The 25102-nt window shown below is 54.0% G+C and overlaps 1 protein-coding gene across 7 annotated transcripts in view; it reads left to right on the top strand.

The window, feature by feature from the left end:
- Positions 1-20316, top strand: part of TAB1 (TGF-beta activated kinase 1 (MAP3K7) binding protein 1) — a 31382-nt gene extending 11066 nt beyond the window's left edge. Inside the window, exons 2-14 of one of the 7 annotated variants that reach the window (XM_010343436.2) lie at positions 45-181; positions 569-722; positions 1837-1923; positions 2459-2597; positions 3571-3684; positions 4362-4473; positions 6962-7106; positions 10744-10966; positions 12373-12535; positions 14684-14862; positions 17150-17249; positions 19181-19298; positions 20058-20139. In XM_010343436.2, coding sequence (XP_010341738.1) covers positions 45-181; positions 569-722; positions 1837-1923; positions 2459-2597; positions 3571-3684; positions 4362-4473; positions 6962-7106; positions 10744-10966; positions 12373-12535; positions 14684-14862; positions 17150-17249; positions 19181-19265 — 1638 coding nt within the window. In that variant the 3' untranslated portion in view covers positions 19266-19298; positions 20058-20139. Of the gene's footprint in view, positions 1-44; positions 182-568; positions 723-1836; positions 1924-2458; positions 2598-3570; positions 3685-4361; positions 4474-6961; positions 7107-10743; positions 10967-12372; positions 12536-14683; positions 16508-17037; positions 17296-19180; positions 19382-20057 lie in introns of those variants that run through there. The other 6 variants (XR_012515384.1, XR_012515385.1, XM_010343438.3 and 3 more) reach the window with 6 other exon arrangements.
- The last annotated feature ends 4786 nt before the right edge of the window (positions 20317-25102 follow it).

The raw sequence follows: 25102 nt of genomic DNA, 5'->3' as shown, positions 1-25102 counted from the left end.
GCAGAAGCAGTGGTACCTCACGGCTTCCTGGTGCCCTTCCCCAGGAGCAGCAGCCAAGCTGGACAGACGACCTTCCGCTCTGCCACCTCTCTGGGGTTGGCTCAGCCTCCAACCGCAGCTACTCTGCTGATGGCAAGGGTACCGAGAGCCACCCGCCAGAGGACAGCTGGCTCAAGTTCAGGTGTGTGTGCCAGCATTTTGGTCCTGGGCCCAGGGAATTGGTTAGTTTGCAAGCAAGGAAAGACACTGACTTTGCAGCTGTCTCATATGGGCTTGCCAGTGAGATGTGGCCTGTGGGAGGGAGGTGGCCTCTGCTGCTGTCCTTTATACTGCTGGACTTTAGACCAGCCAAGGGCCTGCTCTGATGGGGTAGCGTGAGCATGGGGACGAGTATCCCAGAAGGTCATAGCTCCCAGAGTGAAATGATGCCCAAAGTAGGGGGACCCAGGTCGGTGCTTGAAGCTGCAGCCGCTGTAGCTTTAGCCTCCTCCAATTCCTTTCCCTTTCTCCTTCTACCTCTGTGTGAGACCCTGGTCTCAGTCCTCCCTCTGCCCTCTCCCATTGCCAGAAGTGAGAACAACTGCTTCCTGTATGGGGTCTTCAACGGCTACGATGGCAACCGAGTGACCAACTTCGTGGCCCAGCGGCTGTCCGCGGAGCTCCTCCTGGGCCAGCTGAATGCTGAGCATGCTGAGGCCGACGTGCGGCGTGTGCTGCTGCAGGTAATGGTGCTGGGGCTAGCAGTAACCTGACTCCATCGTGTCCCCCACCCCCAGGGCCTGGGCCTTGCACTTCTAGCATGTTGCCAGGGTTGGTGTGAAGATCCTGCCGGACCCTTCACCCTTGTAGAGAAGCAGCTCCCAGCGTAGGGGCCCCTTCCACAGGAGTCCAGGACTAGCCAGCAAGCAGCAGGCCTTCAGTGGCTGGCAGAGCTGACAGGGGAGGTACTGCTGGAGACAGGGGGATTTAGGGATGTATGCTTGGAGAGAGGTGTAAAGTAGGAGCAGGGCAAGGCCTGGTCAGAATGGAGTCATTCGGAGCTATCCCTTTCTTTCCCATCTAGCCAAGTGCTCAGCCTCCAGGTGCAGGAAGCATACCTGGGCATTCAGGGAAGACCTTCCCTCCCCTTTTTGAGGGGTGCTGCCGTCATTGGCTGGTTCCACCTTCCTGCTTGCGCTGTTGGGAATTTTCCTCCTGGCATGTCTCAGGCCCATTTTAGATGAGAGGATGGGCTTCTGTTCCCAGAGAACAGTGGTGCCAGCCTTTTCCTGCCCTTCATGACCTCAGGCTCCATGGCCAGTGCTTCTCAGCAGATCTCACACCCAGGGGGAGTTGTCAGTGTCACCAGTGTCCCGGGGCCAGCAGGGTTTGACAGAAGCCTCCCAGGAAGAAGTCGTAGTAATCATAGGAGCTGTCATAGTCCTGACAGTTTCTTTGAGCAGGTGCCATGCTGAGTGCCAGGCTGGACTTACCCTCAGAACACTTAACCTCTGTTGTGTGAGACTGAGGTGTCCAGAGGTCACTCCAGCTAGGCCTACTCCAAGCCTTTGCTCTTAGCCTCCGCACTGTCTGCTGCCTCCAAGCACTCTGAGTGCCGTCTCTGTTGGCTACGCACCCCTATGGGGCTGAAGGGCTTTGTCAAAGACACGGATCTGCAAGAAGTAGCTGGTGCCTTGCAGTGCCGGCCTGGAGGCAAAACCGACATGTGGAAAGCCCCATCACACGAGGACCTGCAGTGAATACGGTGAACCTGTTGCTGTTCTTCATAGGGGGCATTTTAGCACCAGTGACAGTGGTGTTTTGAACCAGTCTTTGCCCTGTCCTGTGTCCCTCCAGGCCTTCGATGTGGTAGAGAGGAGCTTCCTGGAGTCCATTGACGATGCCTTGGCTGAGAAGGCAAGCCTCCAGTCGCAACTGCCAGAGGTAATTTCTCCAGCCCACACCCAAAGGAGTCAAAGTCCAGGCCCAGCTTTGCAAGGAGCATGGACTTACCTACTTTGTCTTGACATTACTGGGCCAGAGCAGCAGGAGTTAGGGAGCAGTTTCTCATGGGGAACACTGGTGGGTGGCCATGGGTGAGGGACCTTGCTGCCCTGCTGTGGGCAGCTGCATGCTAAAGCTCAGCATTGGCTGGGCAGTGGTGGGCATGAGGAAAGCTTTTTGCGGTCCTTTGACCTGAATGGGTCCCCACCCTTGTCACCCATCTGCTCACATCGCCCACCCACTAGCACCTGTGGCACTGACCTCTGTGCTGTGAGTTAGGTCATCTCCGGCTTTCCTGGAAGAACCTTCCCTGGAGTTGCAGCGCAGGCTTCATCCTGGCTCTGCCATGGACTGTCTTGTCTGTCTGTCCTCCGGGCCCTCAGATCTTTGCCCTTAAGAGCAAAGGGAGGGAGAGGGCTGGGGAGATGGTCAAGGTGGTTCTGTCCTGCCCTGACCCCTCTGTTGATGGTTGTAGGGCGTCCCTCAGCACCAACTGCCTCCTCAGTATCAGAAGATCCTGGAGAGACTCAAGACGTTGGAGAGGGAAATTTCGGGAGGGGCCATGGCTGTTGTGGCGGTCCTTCTCAACAACAAGCTCTACGTCGCCAATGTCGGTGAGCCCCCTCCTGTCCCAGGGTGGGGAGGGCTGGGGAGAGACCAGCCGCAGGGGTCAGTGCGTGATCTGACAATCTGCTTCCCGATGCTTCACACACTTTAGACCTGGGGTTTCCTGAGGCCATTTGTATGTCCCTCTCCATAGTGATGCCTCAGTCCCAGCTGTAAGGGAGAAGGGACGGGATGGGAGGCAGGCATCCTGGCCTTTAGTCCCTCTTCTGCCTCTAACTCATTCTGGATGAGTCACATCCCATTCTGGGTGGTCTTGGCCACTGCATCTGGAAGAGGTTACCTGGCCATGAAACACCAACCAGCATCTCCATAAACAGCTGCAAGATGGGGCTAGGTGACAGGGACATTGGAGTTTGTGAGAAGGCTGGACAGGTGCAGGTTACAGTAGGAAGAACTCTGTAGAGGCCCTTCTGATGATGCTGTCTTTTTTTTAATACTCTAATGGGAAATTTTCCACAATGTAAAACAATAGAGTGACTGATACTTAATGAACGTTCATGTGCCCATCCCCAACCTCAGCAGTTACCAACTGTGGCCAGCCTTCTTTTATCTGTGGCCTTTTGTCCTCACATTCATTATTTTGAAGCAAACACCAGACATTGTGTCATGTTATCTGTAAATATTTCAGTCTATATCTCTAGAGAAGAGGTCTGGTTTGTTTGGTTTTTTTTTTAGAGACCGAGTTTCACTCTGTCGCCCAGGCTGGAGTGCAGTGGTACGATCTCGTCTCACTGTTTGATTAAGATCATAATCCTATGATTACACTGAAAAAGTTAAACCCAATTTCTTCATATCATCAACTGTCCCTAATTGATGACTCACCCTCTTGGTCTGAGCCTGTTTTGCCCTTTTTGGGTATTTCCACGTGTGAGATGCCTGCCTCTTCTCTCTCTGTCTTCCCAGCATGTCCTGTTTCTCTCTGTGCTTGGTCTTTGCTTAACTGTTCACATTCTGCCGCAGGTACAAACCGTGCACTTTTATGCAAATCGACGGTGGATGGGTTGCAGGTGACACAGCTGAATGTGGACCACACCACGGAAAACGAGGATGAGCTCTTCCGCCTTTCACAGCTGGGTGAGTGGGGAGAATGCCTGCCCGAGGGGTCAGTGGGAGCAGGAGCTGATCCCGTGGGCTCACCTTTTACCTCCCTCTGGTGGTGGGGTAGCAAGGCATATAGTAAAGGGACTGTGACCTTCGGCTCCCGGGCCAGCCTGCCTGGGGTTCAATCCCAGCTCTGCTGCTTTCTGGTTGGCAATTGGAACTTACTCTGTGCTTCAGTTTCCACCCTGTGTAGGACATAGTAACCTACCTCAGGGTACTAGGAGGATTCAGTTAGTGAAGTGAAATGCATCCTGCAGTGCCTGGCACACAGGAGACATGTACTTATTGGTGGAGACGGAAAGAGACCAAAGAAGTCCAGGGAGCCCGGCTGCTGCAGAGCTGCCCCTTCTCTTCCCAGGGAGCTCCAGGCAGACATGGGGCACACAGGATAGGCAGGGAGATGCAGGTAAACTGCTCCATGCCGGGCAGTGCCTGGAGGAGGGCCTCTGAGTGAGGCGTGTTCTAATGGGCATGGGGACCGAGGACATCAGGGGCTTTGGGTCAGCTGCTCTCCCAGGCACCCCGGCGTTGTCTTCTTTTCCTATTCAGTGGGTCTTTATTGCCTTCTTCCCATGGCCGTGTCTCTGTCCCCCTCTTTTTGTTCCTGTTTGTGAACAAGGAGCAGATTGTTGCATTGTTTCCCTCTGTAGGCTTGGACGCCGGGAAGATCAAGCAGGTGGGGATCATCTGTGGGCAGGAAAGCACCCGGCGCATCGGGGATTACAAGGTCAAATATGGCTACACGGACATTGACCTTCTCAGGTAGGTCCAGCCCAGCTGCCCCCTGTGCTTGAAAGACCAGAAGTACTAGGGAGGCCAAGGTGGGAGGATTGATTGTGCCAGGAGGTTGAGGCTACAGTGAGCCGTGATCATGCCAGTGCACTCCAGCCTAGGTAGCAGAGCAAGACCCTGTCTCAAAGAAAAAAAAAAAAAGAAGTCCAGAAGGCCTAGGCCAGATGCAGACTGTAGGCCCCAGCAACAGACGTGCAGTCAAAGTAGTTCAGAGCCCAAGCAAACTTTCTTCCTCCAGAGAGGCTGCTTTGGGGCAGGTTAAACCCAGCAGGCCAGGAGTTGGGTCTTGTAGAGACAAGGGGTAGAGTTGGGGAGCAGGGCCAAAGCTGAGGGCAGCAACCAGTTCCACAGGGGAGACAGGGGAAGCCAGAGTTGGCATGAGATGGACAGACCAGGCCTGTTGGTTGGTGCTACCCATGGCTGCAGCAGAGGTATGAGATGAATTGTGTGTTTCCCTCTGAGGACACCTCCTCTGGGCATCACCCCAGTGCTCATGGCAGCAAAATGGGATGTCATCATGAGGAGGCTTTGTTGTGCCAAGCCTGTACAGAGCTCGGGACATATCTGCTTTATGCACTCCCTACTCAGGCCCCCTGAGGTGGGCACTGCTATCACCCCAGAGGCATTTTTGTAAGAAGAAACTGAGGCATGAAGACATCAGGCAGCCCACCCTGGTCATGGGGCTGGAACTCAGGCAGCCTGAATTTCGAATATGTGTCTTTAACCACCGGCTAACCTGTATGCGAGGTGTTGGTTGGGGATATAGGCACATCTGCTTGTGTGATGCCAATCACAGCATTTACTGTCGTGGCCAGGGCTATTCCCAAAGCCAGAGTTCCTATCAGCAGAAGTCAGGCGTCACGGTCTGGAAAGTGCACGTTAAAACTCCAGGCCCTCACACCATCCAGGCAATTGAGTTTGGAATGTTTGTCCCTAATTTGTGTGGTTCTGTTTCCTTTATTGGAAAGTACATCCATTCTTTTTTTTTTTTTTTTTTTTTGAGACGGAGTTTCGCTCTTGTTACCCAGGCTGGAGTGCAATGGCGCGATCTCAGCTCACCGCAACCTCCGCCTCCTGGTTTCAGGCAATTCTCCTGCCTCAGCCTCCTGAGTATCTTGGATTACAGGCACACGCCACCATGCCCAGCTAATTTTTTTGTATTTTTATTAGAGACGGGGTTTCACCTTGTTGACCAGGATGGTCTCGATCTCTTGACCTCGTGATCCACCCGCCTCAGCCTTCCAAAGCGCTGGGATTACAGGCTTGAGCCACCGCCCCCAGCCAAAGTACATCCATTCTTGAAACACTTGGGACAGTGCTGGGGTCTATACAGGGAAAGGAAGTCTTCCTACCCCAAGCTCTAGGACTCACTTCCTCCCCAGAGGCTGCTAGTTTCTTCTGTATCCTGCCCCCAAATCTCTGTGCACATGTATATATACACACATGGGGTGCATGTGTGTGTGTGTGTGTGTGTGTGTGTGTGTGTGTCATGGAGCCGAGGAGCCAGCTTCCTTTTCAGAACACCCAGGTTCTGGCGTATCCTGCCAAGTGTCCTTCCCTCTTTTCTTTCTTTCTTTTTTTTTTTTTTAAACCTTAAGGTGTAATTGACCTACACAAACTGTGCATATTTCATGCATATAACTTGATGAGTTTGGAGATACATTTACACACCCCTCACTGCTGTCATTAAAGGTGCCCATCCCTTTATTCTGCACGCCTGCAGTTAGACTGGCTTATTCTGTGTAGTAACAGCTGCCAGAACCCAGCCCTGGCTGATGGACCGTCGGGAAGTTCTTAGACTCCGCTCTTCTGGGTTGTGTTGCCAGCACCTCCTCGGTGGTGTACAAGGTGCACACACATGTGCTGATGTGTAATGACTCTGACCCAGTCACTAACAGATCCCTTTGCACATGGAGAGTATTTGGGATCTCAGTCACCTGTTTTGGAGGAGCTCAAGTGATAGCAAGAGGAGTGAGCTCCCAAGAATAACCCCGTCCTCTTAGAGGAGTGGGCTCTGAGCAATAACCCCACCTTCTTAGAGGAGTGAGCTCCCAAGGATAACCCTGCCCTCTTAGAGACTGGGCCCCAAGGATAACCCTGCCCTCTTAGAGGAGTGGGCTCCCAGGGATAACCTAGCCCTCATGCTGTCCCACCCCCTGCCCTGCCACCACCAGGCCCTGTAGACAGGATGTATGGAACGGGCCAGAATCAGGCATTCAACCTTTGCCATCCTGACCTCAGCTGCCTGCCAGTTTTTGTCGTCCTCCAAGTTTTATTTTAGCAGCTGCTATAAGAAGATGGGTCTGTTTTTCTCTCCACCTATTTCTCTCTTTCTTTTCCTTTTGTTGGGTTATGTGTTTTATTTTACATTCTGGGTATAGATTCCTCCCCTCAGCAGAACCACATCTACCTGGGGGCTGTTCCAAGCAAAGCTCTTCCCTCCACTCTCTCTCCATAGCGCTGCCAAGTCCAAACCAATCATCGCAGAGCCTGAAATTCATGGGGCACAGCCACTGGATGGGGTGACTGGCTTCCTGGTGCTGATGTCGGAGGGGCTGTACAAGGCCCTGGAGGCAGCCCATGGGCCTGGGCAGGCCAACCAGGTGAGTTGGGCCCAGCCAAGCCCGAGGCTGGAGAGTGTGGCTGGCCCATGCAGCAGCATGCTCACCCTGCCTTCTAGGGCTGTGATTCTCAGATGCCGTCACCAGACATCCCTGAGTTCAAAACTCGGGCAAGGAGAATCCCAGAGCTCTAAAAACACCCATCCTACCAAAAAACTTGACTCATTTTGTGCTTGAAGCAGTATCAGTCCCCAGGGCCTGAGCAAGGCCTAAAGGGAAGAGGGGGAGATGGATGTGAATTGCTGAGGGCACGTCATGGCTCTGGGACAGCCAGGAAGGGGCCAGGGCAGGAGGAGAGCCGAGAAAGAGATAAGGCCTGCTCCACAGAGCTGTGGCTGAAGGGTCCCTCCTGTACCCCATCACTTCCTGCCAAGGGCCTGGGGGCTTCACTGCCCTCCCTGAGTCACAGATAATTTACAGTTCGATTCTCGTTTCTATAATGGCAATGGTAGCCTCTACCTTTGTGGGATTGCAGTGAGGTCAGGCATGGTAAACATAGGCCCACAACCAGAAGGGGTCGGGGGCTGCTTATTTTTCCAATACCTTGGAGTCACCAAAGCGTGACTTTTAAGACAATCACGTAAGGAATCATCTCAAAGGAAAGCTGCCTTTCCCTGACCTTGGATTGCTGACTGGCTAAGATAAATTTAGTTTGTGTTCCTCCTCCTGTCTGTGATTCTTGTAGGAAGATAACATTCTCTGCTTTGTCTTTTTATTTTTATTTTTTAAAGGGACAGGGTCTAGCTGTGTCACCCATACTGGAGTGCAGTGGCGTGATCATGGCTCACTTCACCCTCGACCTTCTGGCTTCAAGTGATCCTCCAGCCTTAGCCTCCTGAGTAGCTGGAAATATAGGTGTGTGTCACCACACCTGGCTAATTTTGCTTGTTTGTTTTGTTTTGTTTGGTAGAGAAGGGGTCTCACTGTATTGTCCAGGTTAATCTCAAATTCCTGGTCTCAAGCAATCCTCCTGCCTTGGCCTCCCAAAATGTTGGGATTACAGGCATGAGCCACCATGCCCAGCCTACTTTGTCCTTTTTAATTAAAAATCATGAGGAGGCCAGGTGCGGTGGCTCACGCCTATAATCCCAGCACTTTGCGAGGCCGAGACGGGTGGATCACAAGGTCAAGAGATCAAGACCATCCTGGTCAACATGGTGAAACCCCGTCTCTACTGAAAATACAAAAATTAGCTGGGCATGGTGGCGCACACCTGTAGTCCCAGCTACTCGGGAGGCTGAGGCAGGAGAATTGCTTGAACCCAGGAGACGGAGGTTGTGGTGAGCCGAGATCGCGCCATTGCACTCCAGCCTGGGTAACAAGAGTGAAACTCCGTCTCAAAAAAAAAAAATCATGAGGAAAAAGTCTCCTTTAACATTTGTACATTTTTATTTCAGTAGCTTTTGAGGTACCAGTGTTTTTTTGTGATAGTGATGAATTATGTAGTGGTGAATTCTCAGATTTTAGCACCCCACCCATTTTTCCAAGTAGTGTTATAACTAATTCCTCGCAACCCTGCCACTCTCCTGCTCTGAATCTCTAAAGTCCATCATATCACTCTGTATGCCTGTGTGTACTCATAATTTAGCTTCCACTTACAAGTGAGAACATACAATTTGTGGTTTTCTACTCCTGTGTTACTTCACTTAGAATAATGGTCTCCATCTCCATCCAAGTTGCTGCAAAAGACATCTTTCTTTCCTTTGAACAGCTGAATAGTATTCCACAGTTCACAGGTACATTTTCTTTATCTGCTCGTCAGTCAGTGGACCCCTAGGCTGCTTCCACATCTTTGCAATTGTGAATTGCACTGCTATAAACATATGTTGTACACAAGTATCTTTTTCATATAATGGCTTATTTTCTTTTTGGGTAGATGCCCAGCAGTGGATTGCTGGATTGAATGACAGATCTACTACTGCTCGAGTGTCTAACTATCCTGTTTCCTGTGTTCTGATTTCATTTTTTTTTTTTTTTTTGAGACGGAGTCTTGTTCTGTTTCCCAGTGTGGAGTGCAGTGGTGCAATCTCAGCTCACTGAAACCTCCGCCTCCTGGGTTCAAGCGATTCTCCTGCCTCAGCCTACCTAGTAGCCAGGACTATAGGCATGTACCACCACCATGCCCGGCTAATTTTTGTATTTTTAGTAGAGATGGGGTTTTACCATGTGGCCAGGCTGATCGCAAACTCATGACCTCAGGTGATCCACCTGCCTCAGCCTCCCGAAGTTCTAGGGATTACAGGCAGGAGCCACCACGCCAGCCTGTGTTCTGATTTCTTCACCTGTTACAGCTTACCATTCCTTCCAGTAGCTTTATAACATAGAGGGACAGGGGCTTACTTCCACGTAGAGTAGGAAATTTGGGGCCCATTTTGGGAGTTCAGGGTCTTGCTGGAGGTGACATTGCTGCTTAGTGATGAAACCAAGCCTGCCAGGACTGGTTCCAGGTCATTTCCTATTACCTGCCCGTACCCTCCTACTCCCACCCAAGAGAAAGTTTACAATGTATGAAAGTGATACACATTCGGTGGGAACCGTGCTCCAAGTACCGCTACAACCATTCTGATTTTCACTGTCAATCCAGTACTCAATAAATTACATGAGATCCGCCCAGGCATGGTGGCTCAGGCTTGTAATCCCAGCACTCTGAGAGGCCAAGGCAGGCAGATCACGTGAAGTCAGGAGTTTAAGACCAGTCTGGCCAACATGGTGAAACCCCATCTCTACTAAAAACACACACACAAAGGGTTACCTGATGCCTAGTGACCCATGCCTGTAATCCCAGCTACTGGGGAGGCTGAGGCAGGAGAATTGCTTGATCCTAGGAGGCAGAAGTTGTGGTGAGCCGAGATCGCACCACTGTGCTCCAGCCTGGGCAACAGAGTGAGACTCCGTCTCAAAAAAATAAAAATAAAAAATCACAGGAGATTCAATATTATATATGAATAAAATAGGCTTTGTGCTAGATGACTGTGCCCAGCTATAGGCTAATAGAAGTGTTATGAGCACATTTAAGGTAGGCTAGGCTAAGTGATGATGTCAGTAGGTTAGGTACATTCAATGCTTTTTCAGCTTACAATATTTTCAGCTTACAATGGGTTTCTCAGGACATAGCCCCATCCTAAATTGAGGAACGTCTGTATACTGGACGGGGACTTCTCTGAGGTCAGGGACCCTGTTTTCATTTTTTATCCCCAGTTCCTGACAAAATCCTAGCATGTATAACATCACCTACAACAAATTTGTTACAGGAAAGAGTGTTTCATAATAATGACACTTTGTACTGGGCTTTTTAGTGGTCGCCAGAACACTCTCCCACCATTGTTAGTTAATCCTCACAATCACCAGTGGGGTGGATGTTCTCTCCCTCCTAGAGGTATGCACCCAGCAATCACAGAGATCACAAGGGCACACACTTCCTAATGAGAAAGTTCCAGAAGGATTATCCTGAATACCTTGAAAGCCTCAGATGGCAAGCTTGCCTGGCAGGCACTTCCTTCACCTCTTGTGCTATTGACCACTAAATCTCCTGATTGGGGCTCTGAGATTATGGCGCACACCCCCAGGGCCGCCCCCAGTTCCTTACCAGGTTCTTAACTCCCCCTGCCCCCTTCCCCAGGAGATTGCCGCAATGATTGACACTGAGTTCGCCAAGCAGACCTCGCTCGACGCGGTAGCCCAGGCAGTGGTGGACCGGGTGAAGCGCATCCACAGCGACACCTTCGCCAGCGGTGGGGAGCGTGCCAGGTTCTGCCCCCGGCATGAGGACATGACCCTGCTGGTGAGGAACTTTGGCTACCCGCTGGGCGAAATGAGCCAGCCCACAACAAGCCCGGCCCCAGGTACGTGTGCTGTGCAGACAGGCAGTGCCTGGGGATGCCATCTGGGGACCAGAGGTGGGTGCAGAACAGCCAAGGCTGATTGAAACAGAGATGGAGTTAGGAAGCCTGGCTCTGAGTGGCTCTAACCCAGGTTCTCTTGACTTTCAGCCTCTCTGTGCTGCGTGTTGATTTTTGCTTTTTTGTCTGTAAAATGAGGATAATACCACCTGTCCCGGCAACCTCCCAGAACCTGAGTGCACCAGCCAGCAATTCACAGAGCTGTGAAGCCGCATAGTAGAGATGATGGCCACCACTGGTTGAGCGCCTCCGGTGTGCCAGGAGCACGACCTGCATTATTTCCTTCAGTCCTCATTGACAACCCTAAAACCAGGTGGTACCCCTGTTTTCCAGAGGGGGAAACTGAGGCTAAGAATGAAGGGACCTCAAAGAGATTAGGCATGTGGACAGATGGTCAGGCCCCAAAGCCTGTCTGTCCCAGGGCTGCACTAGAGCAGGGCAGGAAGAAGGATATTTTGCTTTTTGCCTTTGTAATTCTTTTTTTGGTGGTTGTTCGGAGATGGAGTCTTGCTCTTGTTGCCCAGGCTGGTGTGCAATGGCACGATCATGGCTCACTGTAACCTCTGCCTCCCGGGTTCAAGTGATTCTCCTGCCTCAGCCTCCTGAGTAGCTGGGATTACAGGTGCACATCACCATGCCCAGCTAATTTTTGTATTTTTAGTAAGGACGGGGTTTCACCATGTTGGCCAGGCTGGTCTCAAACTCCTGATCTCATGATCTGCCTGCCTCAGCCTCCCAAAGTGCTGGGATTACAGGCATGAGCCACTGCACCTGGCCCCTGCCTTTGTAATTCTTCAGCCAAGTTCTGAGAAAAAGAGGTGGCTGCTCTCTGCTGAGCTCCCCCAGTGCTGCTCCGTGCTAAGACCTTTGGTTCCCGAGGGCTGCTTTTTTTTTCTTTGTTTTAAACAAGCAAACCTTAGGTAAAGCTCAGGCATCCACAGACAGATTTGTTCTCCCATGGACACCAGGGTTATTGGAGTTCCTTTGGCCTGTTGTTATTGCAATCGTATTTTTATTGGATCAGCCTCAACTGGGAGCAAACTTATCCTCTGGATTAAAGCATCCGTGGAAAGTCAGGCAGTAACCCTTTCCTTGAGGCACCTCAAGCACCAGCAGGCTTTACTGCTATGAGTTCCCAGCCCGGCCTGGAAGAGTTTCTGCCAAAGGAAATTCCCCGTAAGCTGTACCAAGGGGCAGGGCGCCGCACTGGGCTTGGGGAGCCAGGCATGGCTGCTGCCAACCCTCAGCCCTCAGGCACCACCCCATCAGGCCATGGAGCAGCTCTACTCCCACTATCCTGGGTTCCTCCTCAGCCACTGCCTGAGGCTCCCACTCTCTTCCTCCCAAAGCTGCAGGGGGACGAGTGTACCCTGTGTCTGTGCCATACTCCAGTGCCCAGAGCACCAGCAAGACCAGCGTGACCCTCTCTCTTGTCATGCCCTCCCAGGGCCAGATGGTCAACGGGGCGCACAGCGCTTCCACCCTGGATGAAGCAACCCCCACCCTCACCAAGTAAGTCCCTCCCCAACTTAGCCACCACCAGCGCTGTCACCCCTATGTGTGTCCTGTGGCACTGGGACAGAAATGACCATGGGGCCAGGTCTTGTGGATGAGATGCCCTGAGGTCTCAAATTCCCCAGCTCCGTGCCTGGTGAGGGAGGTCTCCTTAGGAACTGAGGCAGGAGGAAGAGGCAGCCCTTGCTGGGCCAGCTGAGGTTTCGGGTCAGGTAGCTGATGGTGCCAGCCTTCTTGGATTTTCTTGTGAGCCCCATCTGCTGATTTCATTCAGCGAAAGGTTCTCTTTTTTTTTTTTGAGACGGTTTCACTTTTGTTGCCCAGGCTGGAGTACAATGGCGAGATCTTGGCTCACTGCAACGTCTGCTTCCCGGGTTCAAGCAGTTCTCCTGCCTCAGCCTCCCGAGTAGTTGAGATTACAGGCATGCATCACCACGCCTGGCTAATTTTTCTTGTATTTTTAGTAGAGATGGGGCTTCTCCGTGTTGGTCAGGCTGGTCTCAAACTCCCGACCGCAGGTGATCTGCCCACCTTGGCCTCCCAAAGTGCTGGGATTACAGGCGTGAGCCACTGTCCCCAGCCTTGAAGGTTCTCTTTCATTCTCCACCTGGGCATGATGTGGGGCAGCTTCCTGTGGTGTCCTTGCTTGGGGACATTGTCTGGCCTGTACTGGCTTGTCAGAGCCCATGCCTTCTGGCTAATGTGCCTGATTTTAGCTTTGAAGTAAGTTCTCTGGTTTTGAGGGCAGGGGGTGAAATGGAAGCAGCAGCCTGAGGGTGTTGCCGACAGGCCCCCTCCAGCTGCCGACCTGCCTAACAGGTCTGGAGTATACCCCACCCCCTTCACTTCCGTGGAATGTACACCCCCCGACACCAGGGGACCCAGATCTGGTTTCCACATTCCAGCCCTGCATTGTATAATAGAGATGCCACACCCAGCCCACTCTGAGGATGGAGTGCACAGGATGTGGCCAATTAGAAGGGGCCTGGAAGGGGGTGGGTGGCCTGTCTGCCTCTGCCTCATCAGGGGGCCTTCCTTTCCCTCTGCCTCTGGCTTGTGGATGCTGCCACCACTGCCACAGGGCTAGAAATGACTGCCAGGCCAAGCAAGCTCCGTGGGCATCCGAGTGCAGTAGGGGTGGCCTCTCCAGCACCCTTGCCAGGCTGCCTGGAGGAGTCCTCCAGCTGTGTCCACAAAGCTGAGTAACCGCTGTGGCCCTAGACAAGACAGGATAACCCGCCCTCCTCCTGTATCCCTCCCTTCAGCATCGGAGCTGTAGTTGGTCCGGACGTGGGCCGGTCCTGTGCTGGTGCTGGGCAGCACTAACAGGCAGTTCAGCTGTGACAGAAGGTGGGTGCCTGTCTCCACCCAACTGATGAGAAGGGAGTGACGGTGAGGAGGGCGAAGGAAGGTTTTCTAGAAGACAACTTGCCCGCCCTGCTGAGAAGGGCATGGATTGGGATGCATTTAGAGAGATGGCAGTGTATAGTCTGTAGCTCAGCACCACCCATTGGAACTTTCTGTGATGGGGGGAGGGCTCGTGTCAGTGCTGTCCCAGCACAGCGTCACCAGACACTTGTGGCTATTAGGCGTTTGAACCTAGTGTTCCTTTTTTTTTTTTTTTCTTGAGATGGAGTTTTGCTCTTGTCACCCAGGTTGGAGTGCAATGAATGGCATGATCTTGGCTCACTGCAACTTCCACTGCCCAGGTTCAAGCAATTCTCTTGCCTCAGCGTCCCAAGTAGCTGGGACTACAGGTGCACACCACCACACCTGGCTAAATTTTTTTGTGTTTTTAGTAGAGATGAGGTTTTACTATGTTGGTGAGACTGGTCTCGAACTCCTGACCTCAGGTGATCCACCCACCTCGGCCTCCCAAAGTGCTGGGATTACAGGTGTGAGCCACCATGCCTGGTCCCATTTTCTTTACCTTTAGTTCATTAAAGTAGCCACATGCAGCTAGCTGGTGCTTTTAAATTTGACTTTTTATCTGTTCCTAAGAACATCTTGCTGGAGCAGCTCTGCTAGAAAGGCCTGTGGCCTGAGGGGCTGATAGATGCAGGGGCCTCTCTGTTCCCAGGCTGGAAGCCAAGGCCCCCTTGACCCGGCTGCTCCTGACTGACTCCCTCCCCCGTTGTCCTGCAGCCAAAGCCCCACCTTAACCCTGCAGTCCACCAACACGCACACGCAGAGCAGCAGCTCCAGCTCCGACGGGGGCCTCTTCCGCTCCCGGCCTGCCCACTCACTCCCGCCTGGCGAGGACGGCCGCGTTGAGCCCTATGTGGACTTTGCTGAGTTTTACCGCCTCTGGAGTGTAGACCATGGTGAGCAGAGCGTGGTGACGGCACCGTAGGGCAGCCGGGGAGTGCAGCCCGAGCAGCGCCTGGCGTGGGGCAGGATGGGGTCCAGCCTTTTCCTAACATCTGCCTGTGCCACAGTGGCCAGCAGGCACCCTGTCCTCAGCCTGCATCAGACTCTCTCCCATGGCTCTCGCAGCGGTGGAGGGTATGGGTGCAGAGTGGACCTGTGGTTCACATCTTGTCACCACACAGGAAGCTGAAGGCCACTTTTCAGGACCATCGCCCTTTCAGCAGAGGGCCAGGTGTGAAAGCCGAAGTGGGCCTGCAGGCTGCCCCAGCCTCCCCGGCAGCCTCCTGCAGAGCAGGAAGAGGCACCCTGTGGACCCTGAGTGTCGCAGGCCCAGCAGACCCTTCTCTCCCAAGGCCACCCTTCCTCCCACCAACCCCTCCCCTCACCTCAGGGCAGTAGTCCCCCGCTTCTCCAGCCTCACGGCCCTGTGCTCCTGCATCCAGAGTGGAACCTAGGCTGGTGACCCTGGCTGGGCCCCATCCCTGGACCTGCCCCAGTTGTATCATCTGTGGTAAACATTGAGGAGGACCAGGGAAGCATCCGACGCCTGAGATGGCCACAGAGGGGGCAGGTCAGGTGGAAAGGAACAGGGAGAAGTGGTCTAAGAGACCTGGAGCTGCCAGAGGTGGGCAGCCTGGGCTTCCCAGAGGTGGGCATGTGGGAGAGGTGAAGACGGCCCCAGCAGGCTGAGGCAGGGGCTGCTCTCCTCAGGCCTGAGCCACGGTGAGCCAGTGCCTGCCTTTCGCTTTCCTTCTGGTGCTGCGAAAACCGTAGGCTGGGAGGCAGCTGAGATGAACCATCTTTACTACTGATGAGGGGCCTCTCCCGGCTGAGGGTAGGAAACGGGTTGTGAGTCAGGCTGGGGGACTCATTTGAAAGAAAGAAGAGTAGACAGTGGTTCCAGGAGGGAAGAGGTTCTTTGAGACACAGTACCCTGGGAAGCATAGGGCCGGCCTGGCCTAGGGCCTGAGTTAGACTATTTCACACATGTTCTCTGCCTTTGGTGGGTAGGGGGTGCCACCAGGGCTGTCGGCCAGGATTGCCACTCCTGTTTCAGAGGAGGAAGCAGGCCAAGAGACTTGCACCTTGGTCAAGCCACACAATCAGTGGGGCAGCCAGAGCTCAGACCTGAGCCATTTCATCAGTATCCAGGGCCCCCTGGATTCCCCACACCCTCCCCAGCTCCCAGCCTCCCTGCGCCCCATTCTCTAGACCAGCCCACGAGGGACTGGCCACTGTCGCAGAGCCTCCAGGGCACTTGGTCCTGCAAAGTCAAAGGCCTGATGGCTCCGTGGCCCAGGAATCCATTTTCCTGCCGCAGAGCAGGGCCTGGTGTGGAACCAGGGAGAGGTGGGAAGCCACAGCAGAAATGGAAGAAAAACAGGTCTCAGCCCAGGGCCCTTGCTCACTCCCCCACCCCCCACTTTGAAGCCATCTCTGTTCTGCAGGTGAGAGGATTTAAAGTCACAAAGGCTTGGGAACAAAAGAAATTCTCTTCCAAGAATGCCTGTGTGATGCTGTTGGGTCTCTAGAAACGGGGTCACTTTTTTAATGCAGTAAGGAAGTAATAAATGGTGACATTACGCATTGTGATATTAATAGTGCTGTTGCATGCCTCCTGTTACTCTGGTGGTGGACGCCTCCCCTGTTCACTGCCCTGGAAGTTCAAGAACTCTGCTCACCAGGCTGCTAAGTGGCAGGGCTGGGATTGGAACCCGGGCCTCTGGCTCCATTCCATGCTGCTGCCCCCACAGCCCCAGGGCAAACGTGGCCTGCCTGGTACCCCCCGGGCCCACTCTCAGATGTTCATATACATCTAGAGGGGGTGACAGAGCTTTCCCTGCTATAGGCCAAGCCCTCTAGCCCCTAGGCAGTGGCAGGGCTGTGGTGCTCTTCCTGAGTGGGAGTCCAGGGTCTTGGGGTGTGAGTGGTGCTGTGGGCACCCAGTGCTCAGGTCACCAGGGCAGAGGCCTTGCCCTCTTGCCAGCTAGTTTGCTTTAGTGGGTTTAGGGAAGGATATTCTATAAATACCAGCCCATAGAGCACCTCGTCCTGCTTTCTGTGACTTAAGAACTCATCCCTCTAACAAGAGCCTCTGCAACAGAAACCGAATCAGTGCATCTGCCTAGGAACAAAGCCACTCTCTGTCTGGTGTGGCCAGGGTTCCCGGATGTCCCCTCCCCTCTGTGCTGGGCAGGGGCTGTGCCTGTGGAGCTGCCTTCCAAGATCTGTCCTTCTCAGCTTTCCCAGCCGAGCCACCGGGGGTCCTGATGACGACCATAGTCCCTGAACACCCCTGGAGCTGTGGTGTCAGCACTACCACCAGAGAGAGAGAAGCATGGTGAGTAACTGAGGCACCGACAGGTTCAGGCACAGTCTTGGTCACAAGCGGCCACCATGCAACTCTAGGCCCCAGGCCTCTCCCAGCACCTGCTCTGCCCTAAGTGTGTGGGGCCAGGGCGCTGGGCTGTTGCCTTTGTGTCCCCTGTCCCCAGCCTTGTGTCATTTAGCTGCATTTGAGCCTCTCTCCTGGAGGGAAATGAAGGCAAGAGGGGAAGCTCAGGAGTCAGTTTGAGGATATAAAGGGTCAGGAGTCAAGGCAAGGAAAGTGAACAGCACAACCAGGCAGAGCTGTGCAGCCCTGGGTGGGTCGCTGCCACTGTCCATGTACCCAGGTGGCATCTGACACAAGGCGGGCCGAGGTGGCCCTCTCCAGCCTGTCTGCCTCCCATAGCCTCCGTGGGGAAAGCAGTGAGGCAGGGCTAGATGGAACCAGAGAACACTCACCGCCCCTGCCCACTTGTTCCTTGAAGACATCAGTCCCTTCCAAAACCAAGCTAGGTCGCTGGCTGGACGGAGGTCCTGGCCCTCAGACATCCGTTTGTCCCAGGGCCAGGGCAGGTGGTCTGGGCACACTGCAGCCCCTGTGAGCCAAACTCACTAGGGCTTGTTCCGTCCTGGTCTGATCCTCTCATTCTCATGAGTTGGGAGCTGACAGCAGAGCCACAGAGCAAGCTCCCCACAAGGCCCATGTCAGAGTGTCCCCTGCTAGTGGCCGTTGGGGTAGCGGGGCCTGTCTGGAGCGACTCCAGGCTGCTCTGACATCAAAGGGAAAAGCACCTGACTGTTGTTTGTGAGGCTAGTTCCTTTTTGTCCCTCAGGTCTTAGCACAGATGCCCCTTTCAGAGAGAGTCCATCCCTCACTGCTCCCTGCCAGACCCTTCCCATCTCCCTGTTCTGTTCCCTCCGTGGGACGCTAGCTCTGCCTCTGTCCGTGTTGCCTCTCGCCTGTTCCATGGGAGCAAGGGCTTTGTCTCTTATTCCACTAGGTCCAGCCCCAGCGTCACTGCCAGACACGCAGCAACCCCTCGCACAGGCGTGGCGTGAGTCAGGGAGGAACGGAGAGGAAATGGCATGAGTCAGGGAGGAAGGGACACTGTGACCTTGGGCAGTTACTTGGGCTGGTTTTTCATGTACAGAATGAGGCGACAGCCCACTCAGACTGCTAAACACATGGAGTGGCCATAGCTGTGAGAAGTGAGAGCTGCCTCCGTCCTACTGATGGGGAGACAGGGACAGGTGACAGGAGTGTTAACCAAGATGTCCACCCATCCACCACACGCCTGTGGCCACCCTTATGCCATGAGGGCTTGGGCTGGACCCTGCTGGAAGCAGGTGCTGAGTTGGCGCTACCTGCAGCCTCCTCAGAGCCCAGCTCTAGGGCAGCGGGCGGGGTTCTTGCCTCTTCACAGCCGAAGTGCAGACGGGCTTCAGGCCAAGCTCCTGAAATTTCCTCCGACAACAGCATCTTTCATGAGTCTGCCTTCTGGGCCCCCTGTTTTGAAACCAAACAAGGATGCAGATCTCTGCCAGTCCCGATGCGCTCGGCATGAGCACAGGCTCTGTTCCCACGCGGAGGTGATGTCAGCCTGGAGCAGAGACAGGCGCTTGGCATTTCCATGAGCCTGGGCGGCCACGTAGGGGACAAACACAGTGTCTGACAGCAGGCTTTGAGACGTACTGACACTAGCTCACACACTCTATTCCTGCCTTCAGAGACCCCCAGAGAGGTGAAAGGACCCCAGGATGTGTGACCATCACCTGATCCAGTCCCTTCTTGCCCTGGTTCTTCCATCACAGAGGGGCCCGGCCAGGGCAGGAGTGGGCTTGAGCCCATGGCTAGTTTCCCATGCACCATGATTAATCTGTGCTCAGCATTTCACCAAAGCCATCTTGTGGTCCAGACGGTGCTGACACCAGAACCTTCCACAGGTACAGCCTCCTACCTTTGGGCATCTGCTGTGTGGAAGTCACCCTCTCCCCCCAGCCCTGGATGCTCCTCCAGTCATCCCGGTAGCCCCGGGCCAGCGCCTGGGACCTGTCTAAGAATGTGAGTGGACAAATAGACTGACGGCCCAGAGCAGGGCTTCTGGGACTTCATGCAGGAAATGTCGTCACCCTGCAGAAAACTACCCCCACCCTAGGACCCCTGAGTTTTGGGGTTTATAAGAAATTACATGTCTCATCATTTATTTTGAACAGGTGAATTTTGCAGTCAAATTCTTGTGTTCCATTTTAGTACAAAAATAGCATCTTTTCAAAAGTAACATTTTGAAATTACTCATCATCAAGTAAATTGCTGCTTCCCGAAGTGCTGTGTCAGTCCCGAAGGTTTATAGACTCAGGCTGCACGGGGAGCCTCAGCAGGTCGCGCCCCCTCCCCCCGCCAGGTGATCCTAATGAAACTCCACTGCTCAGGGCCAGGTGCCCTGCTGGGAACTTGCAAAGCCTTCACTCCCGTGGCCCTCGCCCAGTCCCTGAATGGCAGCAATTTGTGTCTGAAGGTTCACTGGGTCCTGCTGCTGGCACCCATTTTACAGATGTGGAAAAGCAGGCACAGGTCAGTTAAGGAGCTTGGGTATAGTGACTGGGAGGCAGTTCAGCTCCGTATGAGAAAGGACTCTCTAAGCGTGTGTGCCTGTGGGAGATGGGGACCCCCCCCCCGTCATCACAGGTATCAGCAGCCGAGCAGCCGCCGGACACACACACAGGGCATCAGATGGGCCGGGGAGCCTGGCTCTACAGCACAGTCCTTTGGCCGTGAGGGGGTGGTGGTAAAGATATGATGGAGTCCTTGGCTTCACTCTAGGTTCACAAATTGGGACTTCCAGAGGGAAGCCAGCCAGTCTGGAACCTGAAGTGCTGCTGCAGGTGCTTGATGGCGGGTGGGGCTGGCAGCCCCCCATCTTCCTTCCTGCCCCAAGACCACGTGACCTTTCCTGACCTGGTGCTTCTGTAAGTTCCACCTCCCGGGTACCCCTGGACAATCTTGGCCCATAAATCTCTCTGATCCCTGTCTCCAAATGAAGGTTTACAGCTCAGCTTTTTATTTAAAACAACAACAACAACAAAACTAGTGAGTTCTGGCTGGGGTCGGTGGTTCACACCTGTAATCCCAGCACTTTTCGGGGCCAAGGCAGGTGGATCACCTGAGATCAGGAGTTCAAGACCAGCCTGGCCAACATGGTAAAACCCTGTGTCTACTAAAAACAAAAATTAGCTGGATGTGGTTGTGCATGTCTGTAATCCCACCTACTCGGGAGGCTGAGGCAGGAGAATCACTTGCACCTGGGAGGTGGAGGTTGCAGTGAGCTGAGATTACACCACTATACCCCAGCCTGAGTGACAGAGACTCCATCTCAAAAAAAAAAAAAAAAAAAAAAAAAAAGGTTGGGGGGTGGATTCTAACTATGTTCCAGGCATGTAGCTGACATGTAATACCTCATTTAAGTTAATGACCTGGCAGAGTTGGTATCTGTGACCCCATTATAGAGATGAGGAAACCAGACCTCAGAGGGGTTTAGCAGCTTGCCCAAGCTCACACAGGAGCAAAGATTTAAACTCTGGACTTTTCCCTGTGTACCATGAAGTTTCCTCCTGATTTTCAGAGACCCTTCCATTCCTGAGAGCAGATTTGACAGCCATCCCTCTGTGCCAATTAAACCTGCTGGGCAGCCTGGCCCCAGGGTAGGAAGGAAGCTCTCACACCAAGGGGCCCTGTGGGAGCTGAGATCATCCTGGGGTTTTGTCACCTGGTCTGACTTGTTCACTGGGATCTGCTCATGCCAGACCAGGCCCCACGCCCTCCTGGGACTGGGCAGACCCCCACCCTCATGCATCTGTTTCTGCTGAGGCTTCCTTCACCTGGAATGGCGCATCCCTCAGGACCCAGATCACTCTCATCTCCTCTCCAGGGACCCCCCCAGCAAGGCTGTCCTCTGCTCCAGTGAGCTCAGGGCGCCTGCAACTTGGTCTGCAGTGACCCTGGGGTTCCCGGTTAGGATCCATGCACAGTTCATCTCTAGTTCCCAGCCCCCTGCATGGGACAGTGTTGGGGTGGGCCCAGCTGTTTGGAGGGAAGAAGTCCAACCTTCATCAAGAGTGGCCTCAGTTGCCGGGCATGGTGGCTCATGCCTGTAATCCCAGCACTTTGGGAGGCCAAGCAGACAGATCACAAGGTCGGGAGATCGAGACCATCCTGGCCAACATGGTGAAACCCCATCTCTACTAAAAATACAAAAATAATTAGCTGGGTGTGGTGGCACATGCCTGTAGTCCCAGCTACTCTGGAGGCTGAGGCAGGAGAACTGCTTGAACCTATCAGGTGGAGATTACAGTGAGCCGAGATCACGCCACTGCTCTACAGCCTGGATTACAGATGGAGACTCCATCTCAAAAAAAAAAAAAAAAAAGTGGCTGGAGATGTGGGTGACTCTGGGCACCCCCTCCTTCCTCCTTCCCTCCCTTCTAGGTATAAACCCACAAGGTTGCAGCAGGCAGGATAGAGAACATCCACACAGGTTTTGAAGCTGGAAAGTTGATGTAGAGTGGCAAGTGACTTAGACACAGAAGTTACATCCCAAGTGTACGATGGCCGCTGAGCACGAGTGTGATTTACCCTGAAAACCACCAAAAGCTCAGTCTGAGCCAGCAATACCAGCTGGGCAAAACGAGGCTCGGACAGGTCCCCAGACGCCCACCCAGAATGGCCAGGCAGTCCCCTCCTCCATCCGACCGGCAGGGAGCTCGACTCCACCCAGAGATAGCAGCACTGCCACGGCACTGGAAGCGGAGCTGTGTGCCAGGTGCTTCTGGATGACGGGCCTCCATGCCCGCTGGCCGGCTTCCAGCACACAACCCTGTCGTCACCCTCCAGGCAGGACACTGAGGCTCCTCTCGGGAGAATGTGACCCACTCACAACAAAGGCCTGAAAATACTGACATGGGAAGGGGGTCCCTAACAATTACCCCCAACCTCCCTTCTGTGAAATCAAGAGCCTGTCCTTACACAGCCTCAGAGGCCAGTTGACTCTGGCAGTGTGTATTTAGAACTTTTTTCTTTCTTTTTTTTCTTTTTTTTGAGACAGGGTCTCACTGTGGCCTGGGCTAGAGTGCAATGACACAACCTCGGCTCACTGCAGCCTCCACCTCCCAGGTTCAAGCGATTCCCTTCCATCAGCCTCCCCAGTAGGTGGGATTACAGGTGCCCGCCACCACGCCCAGCCAATTTTTGTAATTTTAGTAGAGACGGGGTTTCACTATGTTGGCCAGACTGGTCTCGAACTCCTGACCGCAATTGATCCAGCCGGCTCGGCCTCCCAAAGTGCTGGGATTATGGGCGCCCACCACCACGACAGGCTAATTTTTGTATTTTTCAGTAGATACGAGGTTTCGCCATGTTGGCCAGGCTGGTCTTGAACTCCTGGCCTCAGGTGATCCACCCCACTTGGCTTCCCAAAGTGCTGGGATCACAAGCATGAGCCACCACGCCCGGCCTTGCTCTGGTTTTAATGCTGGAGGCAAAAGAGGCACAGGAGCTTTACACCTAGCTCAGTGTCTGTGCATATTTAAGAGACACTATAATAAAAATCATTGACGACAACCCCAGGATCCGTGAGAAATTTTTTCTTTCAAAGTGCATTGAGATTTGACTCATGCTGTGGTTTGGCTTCTGAGTCTGTCTCTCTTGAAGCAGGGTCATCTCTGTGTCCCCGTGGGGACACAGGGCCAGTCTCCAAATCATTTCCTGAGTGAGTAATGAAGCGAGTGGATGAATGAATGAATGAAGAGCTAACGGAAGGAGAAATCATGGGGGTCAGGGTGCAGAAGGAACAGGAGAATCAGGGAAGTCTTCCAGGAAGAGGTCCCTGCATCCTGGGCCCAGAGTGGGAGCAGGAGTTTGAGGAATAGATGGGGTGGCGAAGCACCAGTCTGGGCCTGAAGGGTGTTGAGGGCTTCTGCCCAGTGATGTCACACCTGGAACCCAGCCTCTGAGCCCAGCTGTCAGGGGTGGGCAGCCTTCCCTATCAGACCCGTGGGCGTCAACTCCCTCCCCACGCCACATTGCAGACAACACCTGGTCCTGGGGGTCTCATCTCTTGCCAGCCCCTCATCACCCCAGACACCGTTACCTCACCTGTTTCCCAGTGCCTCTGCCGGTCTCCCCAGTGCCAGTCTTGCCCTATCTGGCCCATCTCAGACGAAACATCCACTCATTCCTCCAGATTATATGCATGGAGTACCTAGTATATGCTTAGCTTTGATTAGGAACCAAAGAAAGGCCCTGCCCAGCCTGGCATGGTGGCTCATGCCTATAATAATCCCAGCACTTTGGGAGCCTGAGGCATGTGAATCACCTGAGGTCAGGAGTTCAAGACCAGCCTTGCCAACATGGTGAAACCCCATCCTTACTAAAGATACAAAAATGAGCTGGGCGTGGTGACACATGTCTTCAATCCCAGCTACTCAGGTGGCGGAGGCAGGAGAATTGCTTGAACCTGAGAGGTAGAGGTTGCAATGAGCCGAGATTGTGCCACTGCACGCCAGTCTGAGGGACAGAGCGAGACTCCGTCTCAAAAAAAAAAAAAAAAGGAAAGAAATAGCCCCTCTTCTGCCACTGCAGTCAGTGGGGGCTGCGTCATACCCCTCATGAGACAGCAAAGGCTCAAAATTGACATGGTTCATGCTCACACATGGCCATGGAAAATGTCCCTGCAGCAGCAGCCCTTGTTAGAATCCAGCTGCTCAGTTCCCTGGAGGCTTTGTCCAGCCGAGGAGGGTCCGCCTGGATTCAGCTGCGTCTCCAAGCTTCTAAGAATAGTGAAAATGGCTCGTGTTTCCCCACCACAGTCCCTGGGCGAGCCCGAGCGCCACTCACAGGGCTCGCCGACTCTGCACCGTCACTCCAGACCATGCTGGTGCTTTTGCTGCCCCTCTTTCGGGGGAACCAAATCTAGGAGAGGTGATGTGACTCGCCCAGACCTCCAGTGGGAGCAGGCCTTTCGCCTGGTCTGCCTGCCGTGTGACTGTCTCTGCGGTGTTGCCTGGCTGGGGCAGCCTCCCTGGCCTCCCTCCCAGGCCCGGTGCCCGGCAGGGGTGGCTGGAACAGCTGGAGCAGGCGGCTTCTCTCCTCCCTTGTGATCTCCAGGGCCGCTCTCCCCTCGGATTTTCCTCCATAACCACTGGCCTCTAAGCTGGAGCAAAAGGACACTGCAAGGCCACTTGAGGCCTAGCCTGGACATTTCCTGGTCCCTTCTACCTCATCCTGGTGGCCACAGCAAGTCACAGGGCTGTCCAGATTTCAGGGAGGGAGAAATGGTGGACGCACGGCCGAGGGTGGGGAGGGAGGGAACCCTGCAGCCATTTTTGGCGGATACCTCCCACCCAAGGACCTCGAGCCTCAGAGCCGTCCTTAACTGCTGGCAGCCTCTGGTGGGGCCGGGCGGGAGAGCGTATGGTGATCAATCTCCAGGCATGCGGAAGAAGCCTGGGAGGCTCACAGCCCAGCTGGGTGGGGTGGGGGACCTAGAGGAGGATACCCTGACTCTGGACAGGCCCCAGGGGAACCAAATGCCCCAGAGCCTTTTCCTCCAGAGGCCCTGGCTCTGTCCCCGTCCCTGAGAGTGTTTTCCCAGGCCCCAGCAGGGAATGAGAATGAGCCAGCCTGTTCCTCCTATAGGTGACAACACTCGGCCCTGCCTAGGCTTTCTGGAGGGTACCGCACAGCAGCCGCTCCCTGGCCCTGCCTCGGCCTCACAGGTTCTCACCAAATGTCCCCAGACAATGATGTTCACTGGGTGGGGGAACCCAGGAGGATCCCTCCCTTCCACCCCCTAGAGGCCTCCTGAACCTCAC

Source organism: Saimiri boliviensis, chromosome 21 (assembly GCF_048565385.1).
Source record: "Saimiri boliviensis isolate mSaiBol1 chromosome 21, mSaiBol1.pri, whole genome shotgun sequence".
NCBI classification, from domain to species: domain Eukaryota; kingdom Metazoa; phylum Chordata; class Mammalia; order Primates; family Cebidae; genus Saimiri; species Saimiri boliviensis.
The sequence above is the reverse complement of the archived record's forward strand: the minus strand, read 5'-3'. Positions and strand labels throughout refer to the sequence as shown.